General features: G+C 44.5%; 1 protein-coding gene across 1 annotated transcript; it reads left to right on the top strand.

The window, feature by feature from the left end:
* The first annotated feature begins 219 nt into the window (after window positions 1-219).
* Window positions 220-18,075, top strand: atosb (atos homolog b). The gene is made up of 10 exons (XM_030059426.1): window positions 220-676; window positions 9,217-9,402; window positions 9,791-9,995; window positions 10,469-11,840; window positions 13,658-13,716; window positions 14,512-14,611; window positions 15,465-15,623; window positions 15,948-16,016; window positions 16,159-16,364; window positions 16,713-18,075. The coding sequence occupies exons 4-10, from the start codon at window positions 10,656-10,658 to the stop codon at window positions 16,864-16,866; spliced, it is 1,932 nt and encodes a 643-aa protein (XP_029915286.1). The 5' UTR covers window positions 220-676; window positions 9,217-9,402; window positions 9,791-9,995; window positions 10,469-10,655; the 3' UTR covers window positions 16,867-18,075.
* Window positions 18,076-18,328: the final 253 nt, after the last annotated feature.

The following is an 18,328-nucleotide window of genomic DNA, read 5'->3' on the forward strand; positions in this document are numbered from 1 at the left end:
TAGGAGAGAGACAGAGAGGAGAGGGTGAGGGAGAGGAGCGACAGGAAGGGGAGGAAAGGAGAAAACCTCGCATGTGAACTGCCTTTTGTATTCAAGAAATTTTGGAGGGGAGCGAATGAGAGCGAGAAAGAGGGGAGGGGGAAGCTTGCAAGCCACAGAGAGAGAGAGAGAGAGAGAGAGAGAGAGGGGTTGGGGGGTGGTTGAGAGTTGTTGATGGCTTTTTTATGTGCATGTTAAAGAGAGACTGAGGGTGGAGAGAGGTGGAGAGGAAGAGAGCAAGACAGAGAGAGAGAGTGAGAGAAGTGTATTGGGCCTCTACCCTGACAAACAAGCAGAAGCAAGGCACAACAACCCAACTAGCTTTTGGCAAGGCATGCTCACTGAGTAGCCTCTCTCTTCTTTCTCTCTCTCTATCTCTCTCTTTCTCTCTCTCTCTCGACACCACCTATTCAGGAGGAAGGAAGCAAAGAGAGACGCACACACACACTCAGCCGGAGAGAGAGAGAGACAACAAGAGAAGGCAGCCTGCCCCAACGGAAAAACAGACACATACAGAGAGAGAGAGAGAGAGAGAGAGAGAGAGGGAGAAAAGGAGAGCAGAGGTACCCACCCGGCTGCAAGAAGGAGTAGAGGAAGGAAGAAGAGAGAGGAAGATAAATCGTATCTTTCTGGGAGGGTGAGTGGCACCGGTTCTCACTGTTGTTAAGCCTGCGAATGTTGCTGCTCTTGTTTGCTGTCATTGTCAGCTGGGCCTTGGGTGACTCAACGTCTCCTAAAATGGCCACATGAAAGACAGACAGATAGACAGAGAGAGAGGGAGGGGAGGGGAGGGGAGGGGAAGGGAGGGACAGAAAGGGACCCCGTGTCAAACAGCATTCTCAGCAACTATGTCACTGAGCCAGCTTAGTTTAGACTACCGTGACTCTCCAGGCTGTGTGTGTGTGTGTGTGTGTGTGTGTGTGTGTTTTGGGTGTAACACTATCTTGCAACAACTTTTATCTCTCTCATTCTGTCTTCTCTCGCTCTCATTCCTGCTGCCTTTCTCTCTTATCTCTCTTGTCTTCTCTCTCCTCATCTCTCGCTCTCTCTCACACACACACACACACACACACGCTCACCTGTCATTCCACCCCCACCCCACCGCCGCACACAGTGACATCAGATTTCAAAACACTGCATGGCGCCTGTAATCCAATCAACAGGTGATGGCCACAGATGCACTTCTCAACTTATTTGTGTGCACGTCTTTCTGATCATCTGTTTTTGCTGAATTTCAAGTAATGTGCAATATCATAAAGACAGTGTGTGTGTGTGTGTGTGTGTGTGTGTGTGTGTGTGTGTGCGTGTGCGTGCGCCTTTATCAGCCTCCAGCCACAGTGCTGGCCTAGGAGTTGCTTCGGGTGGGGTCGCGTTTATGTTGATGAGACAATTGAGGCATTTGGGAGGCCACTCGCCTCACGCTGATGCTATCACCCCTCTATCAGGCTGAGTTAAAGGCCTCGACCAAAGGGTGGAATAAGGAAACGGAGAGGCCAGAGTGCATCTGAGCAGCCAAAGACAGTGCGGCTGTGTTGCAATGCTGCCAGTCCCCACAAAAGGCCCATTCAACAGGATAGCTAATGTCAGCGATTGAAAATTAACCCAAGTCATTTAAGATAGAGTGTGTGTGTGACACCTACCAGCCAAATGCTGACAGATATATCTGAAAATGTCACGATTAAAAACTACAGAAATGTGTATTCCCGCCTGTCAACTTGGTTCTGATTCACATCCTAAAGACTTACTCATGGATGCCAGCACACATACGTTTGGCCTGTCAGGGGGTAGGCAGGGCAAACGCTGGAAAATTTTGGCTGTCAAGTTTGCCAGACACTTTTTGGCAGGAAACCAGCCAGCATTGGAGGTGGTATTTGTTTTGAAAAATTGGGTTACATGGGTGGCAAAATGTCTTCACTGGCTCATAGAGTTGCCAGCAGTCCCTTAATAAGGACTACCATTGTAACAAAAAGGAAAATATCACGCTTTTTTAATAAACTGTTGAGGCTGTGTGCTTGTGTGGGTGTTTAGTATCCGTGTTTTAAGAATAGGATTGCAGAATCGGCTATTGCTATTGTTACAACCTTTATTTAATGTCTAGGAGAACACAGGGAGTAACATAACAAGTTTACTCAAAATCATTGCAAAAATGGAATGGAAATGGCAAGAAAAGGCTGCTGAAACACTTTAAGTGTAACAATGAATAACATTTATTTACAGATGTGTCTGGGTCTCCAAGGCTAAAATAATAAAACAAAGAAAAAAAACCCCACAGTGACTAGAAAATAGCAAAATATCTGGCAGAGAACCCCTAAAAGGCTTCCTTAAAATGACCAAGATGAGTTCAACAAGGCACTTTGACCAGCTAGTCAGCAAATACAAAGGACAGGATAAACAGAGCTATATCAAGGTGCCATCAAAAACACAGAGTTTCAGCAACAGCGACAAGCTCGACAAACAAGTTCAGTGGCCATATGGCAAGGAGCGCTCGTTTGGGTGGTTGATATGAAGCTCCACTGATGATCAAATGAAGTTCAGGGGTGGGTGGTCCAAACACTCAGAGAGGGGCATGGCAGACCTGAAACACTGAGAGAGAGGGAGAGAGAGAGAGAGAGAGCTTTCTTCCAAAAAGAGGCCAGGAGAATGGCAGAGGATGTAACACTATGTTTAAAATACTTAATAAAATGCATTAAAAAGGCAAAGAGTAGTTTGAAAAATTGAGAAGGACGGGCACAAATAACAGGCAAGTTGTCTCCCAGTCTTTGGCATTGTTTTGGTGCGCAGTGTGCTCACTGAAGGCCTATCTGCCCCCGTTCCCAACCTTACAATTTAATTAACAGGGAATGCTGCCACTTTTCAGTAGAGAAATACTGTTTGTCTTTCTCTACCCTTCAGGGAGTACTGTGATCATAGGCAAAACGTTTTAATCGGCTCTAGAGGCCCAGCTGGGTCAGGCCACACATGACCTGGGTCAGGTCACATTATCTCAGTGACAGCAAGTGACACACACACACACACACTTGCACGGCTGCTCCTCTCTGCACATGCATTGTAGCATTGAAACGCTCGCAAAGCTAGAAAACATTGGTAGATCTTCATGAGGCGGAGCTGCTTTATCTACTGCAAAACAAACAGCACAACAGAATCAGTTGGCACGTGGATGGAGACAGGCAAATAAGCTCTCAGTTTGCTTTTAAACCCCCAGGTTGCAAACTTCCATTGACACTGCACTGTAATGAAGAGGGGGTGTGCAAAATTAGCACCCAAGGTATGCAAGCTGCTCATGTGACCTGACACAGCTGGTCATGGCACTGTCAGCTCTAGAAGTGATTCAAACTTTTTTTTTTTTTTTTTTGCCATCATCGCAGTACTCCCAAAAGTGTAGAATAAAACATATTTTACTATTGCAAACCGCTACCTACACAAGGTTGCTGGTCCGCTCTAAAATGACTTGGAAATTCTGTTGCTTTGTGTCTCAGTGGCTCAGAACGTGAAGGCGTGCACTGTGTGTTTGCACATTGTTCAATATTTTATGTAGTATAAACCAAATGAGTGTATTGTAGCAAGAGAACTCAAGTGTCTCTCAGCCAGCTTGTGAACTGGCCACTCCTTGTAACTTCGACAGCTGAAAAGAGAGGAACCTTTTCCCCCATAAACAATTCCTCTGAGGTGGAGTGCAGCAACAGTTCAGAGAGCATGCAGTAAATAGTGTGACTTATACAGCGACTTATACTGGCTGCTCTGTGCGGCGTTTTGTTTAAATATTTGGTCTTGGGGTTTGCTATATTCCTCAGTTTTTACATGTTTCATCTGTTAAGGTTTCTGCACCCATCGACATTATCTTTAACGGCTTACAGAAAGACAGTGACAGTGGCTTCTTGAATGCTGACTGGTTTTTGTGTGTGTGTGCTGTGATGAGCGCACACAAGCCAAAAACCAAGCCGTTTTTCGGAGGGTTTTTGCTTGTCGTGAACTCTGCCTCTTTCACCCTGATGGATTTCACTTGGAGCTCGTTTCTAGGTCAGAGCTGTCAACGTGTCTCTTAATGACAAATTTATGTGTGTGGTACTGTGAGTGTCAATGAGTGTCGTGGTCAAAAGAGCTCCCTAAAGCCCCAGTGGAACCACCCGGGGTGTGTGTTTGTGTTTGTGTGCGTGTATGTGCAATCTGAGAGAAATGGCTCCGTATAGTTTAGTCTTTAGCTTTTGTGTGAGTTGGCCTCTATTTAGCCAACAACTCCCATTTCTTTGTCTCTCTCATGATGATGAAACTGAATGCCTCTGGCCCTCCTGACATGCTGTAATTCATGTGACCCAAGGCTGCTGGCTTTTGACCTCATGTCCATAGCCTTCCTTGGCCTAAAGGATGGTCACACACATGCGTGCACTCCGACACACACACGTTGACCCCTATGTGCAGAATGGCATGCATTCTCAACAACACGCAGAAGCACAGATCCACACACACATACGTACATGGGTGCACATTAAGCAGTTAAATGTCCTTGAGGCAGGGTGTTGCATGTGACACCAGTGACTTTCCCCCAAACAAAAGGTCATATCTCCACAAAAGCTATGTCCTGTCAAAGAGAGACTCTTACAGCTCATTTATTATACCTCACTCTGTATAAGGGCATTAGCATTGCTGTTTCCTGATGCTGCTCAGGGTGGGTTGGCCTCATGAGCTTTGACTGTAGATAACTGACATGGAGGTCAAATTTTGCATCATTTTGTATGCTTAGCATCTCCGCCATAGTCCAGAATACCAATGCAAAATGTGAATGCATTAATTTTTCAGAAAACATAAGGGCTGTGATGAATGCATCGCTATACTATGTTTTATTCCAGGGGTTAAATACTTCCAACATTGCCTCTCTGAGTTACTTAGCTATAGTTAACTAAATGCAATTGGAGATTGATCAGTGAAATATATGTCAGTCTGTCTATCTGTCATGTCTATAAATAAATACTTTTGCAGACTAAAGGTTAATTATTGGATAACAATAAGAAGAGCTAATATGATAATCCTGATTAGTTTCCTAGATACTGTTATCCACATACAATCATTTATATTTCACTTGTGCAACCCTTCTTTACACCTTGATCATTTAAAAAATGAACAGTGGGCTATAGTGGTGGTGGTCACGAGAATTTTGGGGGCTTGCAAGATTTTTTCTCATGGAATCGTGCAAACTATTCATCACACAAATCAATGTTGCAGAATTTATAAAAACAGCCTGGAAGTGGAAAATAAGCTCACCTTTTTGCACTTTTACCTCTGCAACAGTGGGACACCAGTTGGCATCGCTTTCAGGGGTCTTAAGCTAAAAAGGACTTTTGCGTTTTACTGCCCAGCATCCTCCTTTGGCTCTGGCTGTGTTAAGCCCCACCTGCCCCTGCCATGGTTTTAAGCTTCCTCACGGTCTTTTGTTGGGCAGTCATCTCTATATCTGTTCCTACCCCAACCTCTCGTTTTCTGTCTGTCTGTCAGATTCTTCCTGTCAGGCATTTCTCACTCCTCTCATCTTTCATCTTGACTTCTTTCTCTTTCTGTAAGCTTGTGCCTCCATTTCTAAAGAGCTTGCAGATGTTACTGAGATTGCACCTGGCCTGCCAGTGATGTGTAACCTCTTCAAACTGAATGTCAGCTATTCTCAGTCAGAGAATTGTGAGATGACTTTAGAGGGATTATATTTTAAATTATATTCATTATAATATAATTTATTGTAAAAAAAAATATATATATATTTTTGATCTTTCTAGTGAATGGCTGAAATAGTTTCCAGCCTTTAGAATTCTTCCAGTAATTTGACCTCTTCCAATGAAAAGATTTAAATAATAATACAGTAGCATAAAACATATTTAAAATACTGTGTCTTAATGGTAGTAAAAGTTCCACAATTAAGAATAATTTTTGCTATACCAACTATGCACATACACGTCTGCTGTGTACAGATACAAATAATAAATATGCAAATGTCAGTAGACTGTTAGGTTTAGTAGATTTACAGATGTCTACTTATATTTCTGTATGCGTATGTAGCATATGTACAGTCCATGTGCATAGATGCAGAACAGATTGTGCAAATAGGGCAGATGTACAGAATAGTCCCGAGCAGAGCACGGACATGGGATACTTGAGGTTTTGAACCACTGCTATATGCAGCGGTACAATGGAGCCAGAGAGGGGAAGGGTGAGTTTGAGTTGGCGCACACACACTGACTTTGCGCCAGAGCTTCCCCTTCCTCTATAGGCTCCTGGATCAAGCCTGAAAAGGCCTTCTGCCAGCTTCAAACTCAAACAGTTCAAAATAAGGTCAGAAATCAAATGGGACCTGCGGCTGAGCCCTTGGGTGCTTCCAATGAGCTCTGTCTTGGTTAACAGCTATAAATACTCATTGCTGTATTCCCATTTTTTCCCCCATCCCCCATTCCCTGTGCCTGCCCCTGGGTGCATGCCCGAGAGACCCCTGTCCACCTGTTCTCTATTGGGGGACAGTAAAAGATGGTGATAGCTTGTTTTGTGTAGACTTAACACAAATAAGGCACTAACATCCTAATCTGACTTTGTAGTGAAATGATAGTACTCCTGATTTTCTTTGTGTGTTGCAATTGTAAAGGCGCATGTTTTGAGGTTGGTGGGGTGGGTGGGGGCTGCACTTGTTTGTGTGCATTGTGTTGATTTGTGCACATCCTCCCAAAGGTGGTGTCGTATGGGGAACATATGTCATGAGAGTAATTACAGGTGAAGTGACAAAAGCTTTGGTTTTCACATCCTCTCCGTCTGAGTCTTTGTGCGCAACGTCAGGAAATCATGGTTGCATGATGATAAGCTATTGTCTTGCACTCACATTAACAGGTTGTGTGGTGTACTCTTTGTGTGTGTGTGTGTGTGTGTGTGTGTGTGTCGTGTAGGGTAGCCTCATTCTGTCTTACTCTGTTTTTCTCTTTTTATGTCTCTTTCTTCATCTTGCTACCTCTTGTCTAGTTTGACAGATAATCCCTTCTTCCCTGTTGAAGCTCAAGACTTGATTGTCCCAAATGTATGGAGAATTTGATTTGAGACAAGACATGAAATACAATACATGCTCGCAATGAGCTTTCTTTCTTTCTTTTTTTTTTTTTTGCAGCCATACAATACAAACACCTGCTGCAAGTTACCAAGTGTGCAGCACTCCCTGCCCCACACCATATTTCTTACTTCATTTTGATCATTATATACCTGTATAAGCTTTGGTGAATTTTGTCTTAAGTGACACCCAGCTCAGTCACTACACACATTTCAGGCATGAGTGACCTCACAACAAATTGAACCCAATCAGCCAATCTTACTCTTTTCTTCAGTCTTTTCTTTCCACTTGATCTCAACTGGCCTTTCATGTGATCATCATGATGGAGTCTCGTAGATTTTAACTATAAAACTTGTTTTTTTTTTTTTTACGCCCCTAGACTGTTGCGCCTTCCTCCCCTCCTCCTCTTGATCTCTAGGCCCATGTCGTGTCCATATGGATTTCTGCATACGTCACCGCTGTTGCATCATATCAGCATTAGCCTGTGACTCAGAAGGAATTACGAGAAAATGAAGTAACTGAAGGTTGTTGTAATGACTAGATATGAACCAATTTCAGTTCCTTCATTGTTAAATAAATGAAAGAGATTTGGTAGGTGCCAGAAGCCCTCTTGTCTTTTTAGTGGGAAGACACAAGTTGATTTATGATGACTCTGAAAAGATGCTTTTTTACAAAATGTAATTTAATTTAATTTTTTTTATATAAATGTAATCTTTTTAATATTTTTTACAAATGCATTGCTTGTTAGCCAGGAATGGAGTCTCCTCTCTCTGTGGTCCCTCTCAAGATTTCATCCATTTTTCCCTGTTCAGCTGGGTTTTTTGGGAGTTTTGTCTTGACCACTATGAGTAACTTGGTGGGTTTCGTCCTGTTTGTTGTAAACACGTGGGCATTTAAAGCCCTTTGAATGTGTAGACAGTGATATTGGGCTCTAAATAAACCTGAACTTCAATTTTTAGCAATATTTGCAAGCCTTTAGGCCTCCAATCATTATGTACACCAAGTAAACAACAAGTAAAACAAGTAGTCAAGTAAAAGAATTACAAATTATCACTCAGTGTGACCACAAGTTCATCATCTTCGATGCCTGCATGTGTAAGGTGGAGTTGCAAAATGCCATTGCTTCATTTTTGTGGGCTTCTGTCTGAAAAGGCTGGGAACCACTGCTTTATTAAAATTGCTGCTGCAGCGCCAGGATGAAATGTGTAACAGGTTGCCATTCAGAGACAGTGTTTTAATTAAATTCCTGGGCCTGTGTTAAACTAGCAGTGTTTTGGCAGGGATTTCAGCTGCCTGTGTGTAGACCTTAAGGGGGGAAAGCTATTTTGTTGTGATTGCCGATGTTTTCTTGGAAGAGCATTTTTGCCGCCCTCCCCTGCTCCCCAGCACCCTCTCTCGCTCTCTCTTTCTCTTTCTTTGTGGCCAAGTACAAAGGAGCTGTTATCCTTGGGCTGCTAGTTGCCATGGTGGCAGCTCACTGTGACTTCCCCCCTCTGCATTCCCAAGTTCTGGTCCAAGTGGGTCGGGAAGCAGCCCGCTACTCTTGACCTAGCGCCACTTAGTGCCATGTTACCATTTGAAATATTAATTATTTTGCTCTTGAAGCGAATCCTTCAGGGTTTGTTTATGCATTCCAAATGGGACAGTGGGTTGTGGAGGATTCAGGATAATAAGTGAATAGGGCTTAGCTGTCCCGTTTAATATTTAAATAAAAAATATATTGATCATTTGATTGATTTTTCTTGTGTGTTGTGTTTCTCAAGTTCTCTAATGGACTTAAATATTGACTTTCTGACTCACTGTGTGTTTGTGCACTGTGTGTCTATGCATGTTTGTGAATGTGCATGTCTGTGTGTGTGTGTGTGGGTGGGTCTACATAAAGTGTATGTTTATATGCATAAGTGTGGACAAACGAGTATTTCTGTGGCTGTGTTTTTGTGTGTCCATCTTTGAATCTGTGTCAGTGTGTGTGTGTGTGTGTGTGTGTGTGTGTGTGTCTTCGGGCCTCTCCTGGGAAGAGTAATCTTATTTTCCAGTGACTGATACAGTGAAGTCAAAGGTGCCGATCGACCATTGAATTGAGTTGTTGTCGTGTTTCTCTGACTCTCCAGGGATTTTGGTGGAATGTCCTTGTCATGATGTCATCACAGTGTCGCACCCCACGCCCAGGTGACCAGGGAGGGCGTGTCTGGCTGTCAGCCAATCACAGAGGGAGTCCCAGTAGAGTTATTTCCCGTTGCTGTTCAGAAGCATTTCCTCTCAGGAGTCTCCCACGTTACTGACACTCCGCATATTTGGTAAGAATGAGAATAGGCTCAGTTTTAGCCTTCAGGATGATATGGTGATGCCAGTTGAACCTTTGAATGGACGTTAGCCTGTTGTAGAGGTGTGCATTTATACTGCATCTACGCTACATTAATATTTCAGGCAGTTCTCTCTTAAACATAACATTCACTTTCTCGACCATTATTTGTCAGACCATTCCTCATAACGTGTAATAATTGCTTTTGTTGCTCTAATTGCTGTAATTTATCAAACATGCAGTTAAAAGTGCAACATTTTCAGTTATCTTTCAATAGTACTAACTTCACCATCTGTAAACTTTATTTACCATGTTGTCAATTAAATTTTATTTCCTTGTATTTTCTCACACATCACCCGATGTCTTTCTTCTTCCCTCTCAAGTTATAGTTCCTGTGCACACCTCCACCTCTGGAGTCCTCACAAGACCAATTCCTATTTACCATCTGGGGATGCTGGTGCCATCCCATGGCAGTTGCCATGGAGACAGAGGGATTCCTGTAGCAGGCCTTTTTGGACACAACTTCCAGATGTTGTGCCAAATGTGGAGTGGCCAGACCGGCAGAATTAGACAAGGACGGGCACAGAGGTGAGATACTGTTCTTGGATATATTCTGTTAAAGTTTCCTGGGCATCCACACAGGTGTTTTCAGTTATATTAGCTGATTAGCCCTCTACTCAGGTTGATGAACAAAGCTTGATCTAAGCTTTGACCAAGGTCAACTAAATATCTTATGATCCTATGATAAAGAAAGGGATAGGTTGTCCTGCCCAAACAAACACAACAAAACTATCATAGGAGAGCCAGTAAAAAGTCAGACAGGTACAGGTTTCTCATGAGATATAAGGCCATTTATTCAATAATGCAATGCACAATCCCTGAACCTATGAATCAAAATTAGATTTTATTACACTGGTAATAGTATATTATTGTTTTGGCTCAATGCCTTCCTATTATTTGACTCATGGATGCCATTTCATAAGTCTGTCATTATTGTACAGTCTACCAACATGAAGTGTTTCTAATGCAGTCTTTGATTAATCATATGTTGTTCCTCTCAGGTGCTGTGCCACTCAGCTTCCTGACTCACACTGTATGAAAACATCACTGTAGGGCCATTAGAGGGACAATAGGATTTCCTATTCCGCTGGAACGTCTTGCTCTGCGTCCTGGCACTTTCGAGGACCTACTCTAGGACCCTGTTGCACAGAAGTTAGTTAGACTGTTTTGCTCCAACTGATAGAAACCATGCGGCACATTCATGTGGAGTTAGCCCGCAAAGAGGCTCCGCTAGAGCTTCCAGCCCAAGAGGGGGACCTGCCTCCTCCTACAGCCCCTACACAGGGCCTCGACCCTGGTGTCAGACCAGGGGCCCCCAGGCCCTTTGGCCAGGAGGAGTTGCGGCTTCAAAAAGTCTATCAGCTCTCCATCTTCTCTCAGTTGGGGGGTTTCTCTACCTCCACTGACCCCCACACTGAAGCCCAACCGAGGCCTGTCCGGATGGGTGTGAAGAGGGGGCTAGAGGAACCCCAGTTGACTCACAAGCGCCCCCACCTGGGGGACTCCTCAGACAAGGAGGTGCTGGAGGGAGGGGTGTTATGTGGGCCAGGCCCTGCACCAGGAGTTGGGGTGGGGTCAGGGCCAGGCCCTGGTGGACCAGGTCCTGTATACTCTTGCACTCTGATGGAGCACAGAGACTCTGAAGGAGGGCTGTCACCCAGGTCTCCACCCCTCTCCCCTAGCCACACTCCATCCCGACGCCCCACCCAGTATAACCATGACAGGCCCATTCCTGATGTGTTTGCACCACTCTCTCCCAAATCATCCCCACTGTGTGACCCACATGGGCATCCCTGTGACCAGAGCCACTCTGTGGGCACATCACCCAGGATTGAGCCATCCAATGGGGGGCGCACACCCACCCACTCACTAGGCAGCCCTGGTCATGAGAGCTGTGGTAATGGCTCATCTGCCGGTCAGCCTGGCTCTTACACCTATGAGACGTCCACATATGAGAGTCCCAGCCCTGCCAGCCCCACCAGCCCCCCGGGCCCTTTCTCCCCCCCACACCACTCAGAGCTGCAGGAGCCAGGAGAGGCCACCGAATGGGGAGCTGGGCTAGAATCCTCTCCTCCTGAGCGAAGTGCCACACAGGTTGCATCCTCCTCCAACGGGTTGGCCTCCTGGGAGAAGACCCCCAGCAGTAATGGCCACCGCTCATCTTTTGGAGGCCACTGCCCAGCCAAAAAGAAGCTGCTCTCCCCAAGCGATACTGGGGAGTCTTGTTCAGAGGACGAGGGACCTTCCACCTCCAAGAGGAGCCGGCTGGCATTGCTGGCCCCAGGACTGGGCCTGGCGTCCTGTCGCAGCACTGACGCTAAGGCTGCCCCTTATTGGAACCACCTGCTGCCCTCAGCACGGGACCGGCCTAAGGTCAGTATACAATCACATATGCACACACACATGCTCACACATGTTTTATGAATTTAGGTAATATAGGCTGATTGTTCTCCAGAGTAACTCACAGTGAGAGCCACAGAACAAAATAATCTTCAATTCCTAGTTCACTTAAATTATAAGAAGTCAGAAAAGGCTTTGCAGTTGTATCATAAATCTTCTTTCCTTACAAACCACAGCTGGTGCCATAATGGAGGTCCTGAGGAGAACTAGGTCCATTCAATAGCAATAAAAGTCTATTGTCTGGTTAAAGTATATTTGTCACGAGAAGTAGAAACTGCCTTGTCTTTAGCCCATGTCTCTTTGGTTTCTGTTCCTGTTATACTTTAGAAGAGTCAGATCACTCAACTGAAACAGACTTGGCTTCATCGCTGTTAGCTTGCTAACTAGCCAACAAGAACATTTAGCAAAGTAACAGATTGTTGGTTCAGTAGTTTTTATACAGCCAAGTCCTCAGTTTGGCAATGCCATCAGCTGAGGATCCAATATGGCTGCCAGAAGCTGAAAACCTTCTATGGCAACAAAGCAAGGGGTCTTAATAATATATTTTATAAAATATCTCTTTGACCCTAGTATGATCATGTGTGATAAAGTGTCAAAGAAATGAGGGCTGAGAAGAGCTGTGTACATGTATATGCAAAAACATCCTTTCTAGGCTAAAACACAATAACTGCTCCAGCTTTAGCTCCCCTGCTGTCTCTCATATGCATATGACATAAATTCTCTGAATGTGGAATGAGTCCGTGGTTGACGGCGAGCTATCTGGGAGCCTTGACAGCCTTCAAAATGCAGCGGAGGGACAGATAAATATGAGGGAGAGAGAGTGAGAGAGTGATGGTGCACTCATTATCACACCATGCTGGAACAGGCTGAGTAGCTCCAGAATAAAGCCCATTGAGGGAGCTGTCATTGTTCCCCCCCATGAGTGCACTGTCTCTCCCTCCCATCTCTCTCTCTCTCTCTCTCTCTCTCTCTCTCTCTCTCTCCCACACACACACACACACACACACACATGCACACACCTAACCCAGGCCTACACCCCCTTGCGTAAAAATGGTTCTGGAAGTGAATTGGTCGTATCGGAACACAGAGAGGCCTGAAAGAGCTCACTAATAGTGACAAAGGGGCTCACTAGTTCCATAGGTTTCATACAGTGTAGGGGTCATTGTGGCAGTTTGTGTGAGGGAGGCAGAGACAAACAGGTGGAGGTAAGGAAAAGAGGAGGACAGAGACGTCAGCGAGTCGAAGAGGTGGTGAAAAGGAGAAGGGACCAGTGAATCAAGACGATACGAGGAGAAAGGTTTCAGAGGTGTTGACAAAGAGAGACAGGAGGATAGCCTAAAATGCCCTCTGTGGTTCTGAGTGACAGTGATGACAGCGAGGCTAGGCCTAGCTGACAAAGAGCTCCATGCTCTGTGGAGGGCCCACTTAGCCCAAGGTCAGCTTGTGCCAAAGAGCTAACCATTAGGGACAAGTTAGCTGTGACCAAGCATCTAGCGAGTAGCACCAGCTACTGTGAGCCAGCTGGGAGTGGGCTAGCCGACAGTTGGGTGGGCTTTACTATGAGCGGCGGCCTGGAAATGGGGAATGTGTGTATGCGCGAGTCACCATCCAGCACTCAGTGCCCAGTAAGTAAGAGGATATACCTCACATACAGACACATGCACACAAACACACACACAAACACACACTCATCATCACATGTCTTTATTTCCTAAGTACAACAGAGTTCTATTTGAGGTTTGTAGGATTTCTATTGAGAATGTATATGTTTTATTTGTCTGTGTCCTCAGTGTGCTGCAGACTGTGGCAGATCAGGGAGGAGGCTAAAAAATGGGCTGCGGTTAAAAAGGTGAGTCCGCCATTACAAATCTATTAAGTCAGTGTCTAAGGAGTTTTCTCAGTTTGATCAAGTACATTAAAAAGTCCTGCATGTGGGTGGGGCCAGAAATTATTTGGGTGCATGAGAATACATGTGTGTGACCATCTGCACGCACATGTGCGGATGGACATGAGCACATCACGCAATACGCAGACAGACTGCAGAGAAGTAAACAAAGGGAAAGGAGCTGGTAGTGAAGTGGGAATTAAGGCGGGTTGTATTTTTATACTCAATTAAGGGCCTTGTAAAAATGTAAATAACAAGACAGTGGCATGTAGCATATCGGCAAATAGTCCAGTCATTTTATGAAAACACCTAGGACAAATTGCAAGAGAAGCAAACTCAACTGATTTTGTATCCTCAGTTTGTCCTGAGTGAGGGAAAAAAGTCCCAAGAAATCCCATTGGTGGAAAGTTTTGAAAATCACCTATTTATGGCCACATATGACCAAAATACACTGTTTTTAACAAACAGGGGAAAGGGGTTCAAAATTTTACTTTCAGATATCCCCTGTGTGTTAAAAACAGTGTTTTTTGGTAATATGTGGTCATAAATAGGTGATTTTCAAAACTTTCCACCAATGGGATTTCTTGGGACTTTTTTCCCCTCACTCAGGACAAACTGAGGATACAAAATCAGTTGAGTTTGCTTCTCTTGCAATTTGTCCTAGGTTGACCCCAATTTTGGCCTAAAATTACTGGACTAAAACTGGCTAAGTCATAATAAGACTAATTTTGCTGTGCCTGTGTGTTTTTGGTTTTGTAGCCGCCAGCTGCGCAGTGGGAGGCACACAGACACCAGCCGCTCCACGCGGTCCAGCTGGCCCTCATCTTCCATCAGCAGGTCACTGCTGGGCAATTTTGAGGTAGGAAAGTAAAATCCAGTAAATTTAGGTTAACTAACTATTCACCGGGGGCATTCCTTAAGTGTTGGCTTCTTTTTCTACATATCCTTAATGAAAAGGTCACAGATTGATGGGCCCTGCCAGCACTTAGAGCTTTTCTAACAATGTCTAAACTTTAATGCACATAGCGGTACAAGCTTTTCAAAGTTTAATAAAAGAGCATGCTGCTTCCAATAAAAATTCAATCATAATAGGCACTATGACCACTGCCAAAATCAGCTTTTTACCAGTATTAGCTAAGAAAAAAAAAAAAGAAGTGCCAGTGGACATAGTGGGTGCCAGTGGAAACCAACTATGAAGAGGCGTTTGTGAAATATAGTGACAAGTCTTTAGCTTTAGGTCAGCTGAGATCTGGTGTATTCATATATAGCATTAGATTTGTTTCCCTTCATTGTTATTGGAGGGCCTCAACATGGTGCAAGAAGAAGCCCATTATTCTTCACTCTTTTGTCGTCTCTGGGTAACACTTTACTTTACAATGGCCATAGTCCAGTGCATTAAACTGTATTTTAATCTATGGAAAAGCTTCCAAAATATACTTCCTATTGTTTGCAGAGTCACTTTTGGCCAGCAGATGCACATTTGTGTGCCACACTGCTTTGTTTTCAGTGAAAATAAATGCATGTAGTAGGGAATCTGAGGCTCTTTTTGGGATTTTCCAGTCAAGGCGGAGTGCTCTTCTGCCAAATTTTTACTCCAAAGTGCTACAGGAAACCCTGTGAACCCTTCGTGAACCCTGGGTTAAAAGTGTTTCGGCTCTGGTTCATGGCTCTGTGCTCTCTCTCCTCTGGCCTGTGTGTGGATTGTGTCTCAGGAGTCCATCCTGAAAGGCCGTTTCTCCCCGTCGGGCCGGATCGAGGGCTTCACAGCAGAGATCGGTGCCAGTGGCTCCTACTGCCCGCAGCACGCCACCCTGCCTGTGCAGGTTACCTACTACGACATCTCAGAGCACAGCGCACCCTCACCCTTCCTGGTTAGTTTGTGTGTGCGTGTGTGTGTGTGATTTTCTGAGTGTGTTCTATAGCACATTCATTTACTGCTGCATTATGGGCAAGTTTCGAATTACTTGCATTTTTTATACTTACTGTTTGTGGTGGTTTTAGAAATCAGAAATACTTTATTGATCCCCAAGTGTTTCAGTTTTAAAGTGAAAATATTCATAATATTATAATACTATAATTAATAGCCCACCTGAGCCTTATCTCAGTACATTTGAGTGTTTTAAAGAATAAGTGTGCTTTAAGTATTACAGTAATTTTGGTATGTTTAATCAGAGTTTTGTATCTTTCCGTCACAGGGGGTGATATCACTCGAGCCTCTTGGAAAGAAAGGATACAGCATACCCAAAGCAGGGACCATTCAAGTGGTGAGCTTGTGTTTTCTCTCTGCATTTCCATCTCATCCTCTGTATTTCTATCCCTTTTGATAGTGGGCCATATGCACACTCTAGTCTCATTTTGACATTTAATTGGCTGAGCTGAACTCTTGGATTGGATTTCTGTCTCCAGACCTTATTTAATCCCAACAAAACTGTGGTGAAGATGTTCCTGGTGACCTACAACTTTGGCGACATGCCCGTCAATCACATGACCTTCCTGCGCCACCGTATCTTCCTGGTGCCCGTGGAGGAGGGCGTGGAGGGGAAGGGCGAGGGGCCTCCAGGGGGCGGAGTAATAGACAGGAAGAAGATTCTCTGCTACCTGATACACCTCAGGTATGGTTTGTATTTGCTTTCATAACACAAAAGACCTTACTGTACATTTGCCTTATCACTTCACTAATTAAGTGTTGTAGGACTGCTTTAATATTGTTTAAGCAGTACATGGAAATTTTCCTAAAACATAAGTTACTCAACAACGGTGTTACAATACAGTTGAAGTACAAAGTGTACAAATGTAACCCTTGTAAAGACATTATTGATTTGTGTTGATTTTTGAGACTTTTTTTACAGATTAATGCACTGCTTGTAAAGTGAATTTTTCTGAATCATCACACCGGTATAGATTCATAGTTGCTGTTAAAATATCTCAAAATATCTTTTTTTTTTGCCTCACTCTTTCAGATTCCAGAGCTCCAAATCTGGGAAGATCTACTTGCACAATGATATCCGGCTGCTATTCTCCCGCAAATCCATCGAAGTGGACACAGGGATCCCTTATGAGCTGAAATCTTTCACCGAGGTGCCAAGAAACCCTAAATACTCCCCCCGCGTATAACGCCCTTACTTCACCCTTTGACCCCAAGGCCAACGCAGCCCCTCTCCTCGTTTCCCAGGGAGGAGGGAGGGGCACAGACAGACTGCTAGAATGATGGACACAAAACTTGAAAAAAGACTTGACACATGTCACATGCACACAAGACACATGTACACACATGTTGCAGCGGAAGTCATTGTGGAAGTTCCACTTTGTGCGTTTGTCCCTCATACATTATACAGTGAAACCAAATTAGTCTAATATAAAAGAAATCCTTTCATGTCTCCCAGTCACCAAGTCAGCAGGTCATTCCTTTCAGCCTCCAAGCTGAAAAGCAACAAAACTTGACTTTTTTTTTTTTTTTTTTTAAATTTCACTCTCCAAAAATATCCCACATGAGATGGAATATAAGTGCAGCACAGGGACTTTTACAATGACTTCGTCTGTACCAGCAAAGAAGTGCACAAACATCGACACACTCACCCAAACGACAACAGACTGACATGATTCATGCACAGCAAACACATGTGACACAACTGAACACTTCTGGTGGTGATTCTGTAAGTTCAGTGATAACATGCATGCCTTGTGACTAAAACAACCTGAATTTTCCTCTAGTGCCGTATCACACTGTCCTTCACTCTGCCTGCAAACACGCCCACCCCCCCACTCCCGCCCCCCCCAAACCACCACTCACCTCCAGTGCCGGACCAATCAACGACTCCAGAGCCTGTGATTCGATGAACAGCCGCAAACTGTGTGAACACGTTGGAGAACAGTAAGCGTATACCAGAATGTGGGGTGAATAAAGGAATGGATTGACTGACCCCCACCCCTCTCCCCCTCCCCACAGTCACACAAACACAACCACACACACACTCTCTGACCAGCGGAGAGGAGACACGCAGAGACACAGGAACACTAGTGAAGCGAGGGCTGGAAGGGAATCAGTCATCTTTTGCGGATGCCTGCTGTTTGATGCGTCCGACAACGCCCGTCCCGCCCCGCCCCGACTGAGCAAACTCAGGATATATTCTACTGAAACCTACAGATGAATAAATCTCCCTCCTTCCCATCTCAAAACACCATGGTACGGAACGCTGCTTATAAAAATACCAAGCCAGGAGGGCCATACCGTGTCATTAACAGCAGGGGAATCCAGTTTATTTTATGTAGCCAGACTGAGGGACACTGTGCTTTTTCTTTTTTCTTTTTTTTCTTTTTTTTTTTTTTTTTCAAGATTCTGTTCATAACAGGCTGATATGGGAGCAGAAAATGAAAAAAAAAAAAAAAAAAAACAAGCTGTAGTATTTTTTAATTTATGTTTTCGCAAATGTCTTAATAAGCAATATGCTGCACAAAGTAGAGTGTGTTTTATCAGCCAGACGAGCTTTCTCTCTGGAAGGGAGAGTGGGGGACGGAGAAAGCAGGGGGGTGCAGAGAGGGGGGGAATGAGGTAAGGAAGGGGAGGAGGGTGGGGGGG

This window comes from Myripristis murdjan, chromosome 9, assembly GCF_902150065.1.
Source record: "Myripristis murdjan chromosome 9, fMyrMur1.1, whole genome shotgun sequence".
Classification (NCBI taxonomy): domain Eukaryota; kingdom Metazoa; phylum Chordata; class Actinopteri; order Holocentriformes; family Holocentridae; genus Myripristis; species Myripristis murdjan.

Bases quoted from the DNA above. Each gene is read 5' to 3' on its own strand.
- atosb (XM_030059426.1), top strand. From the start codon at position 10,656: ATGCGGCACATTCATGTGGAGTTAGCCCGCAAAGAGGCTCCGCTAGAG. The intron at 11,841-13,657 runs GTCAGTATACAA...CTGTGTCCTCAG, and splicing joins CAGCACGGGACCGGCCTAAG to TGTGCTGCAGACTGTGGCAG. The intron at 14,612-15,464 runs GTAGGAAAGTAA...ATTGTGTCTCAG, and splicing joins CACTGCTGGGCAATTTTGAG to GAGTCCATCCTGAAAGGCCG.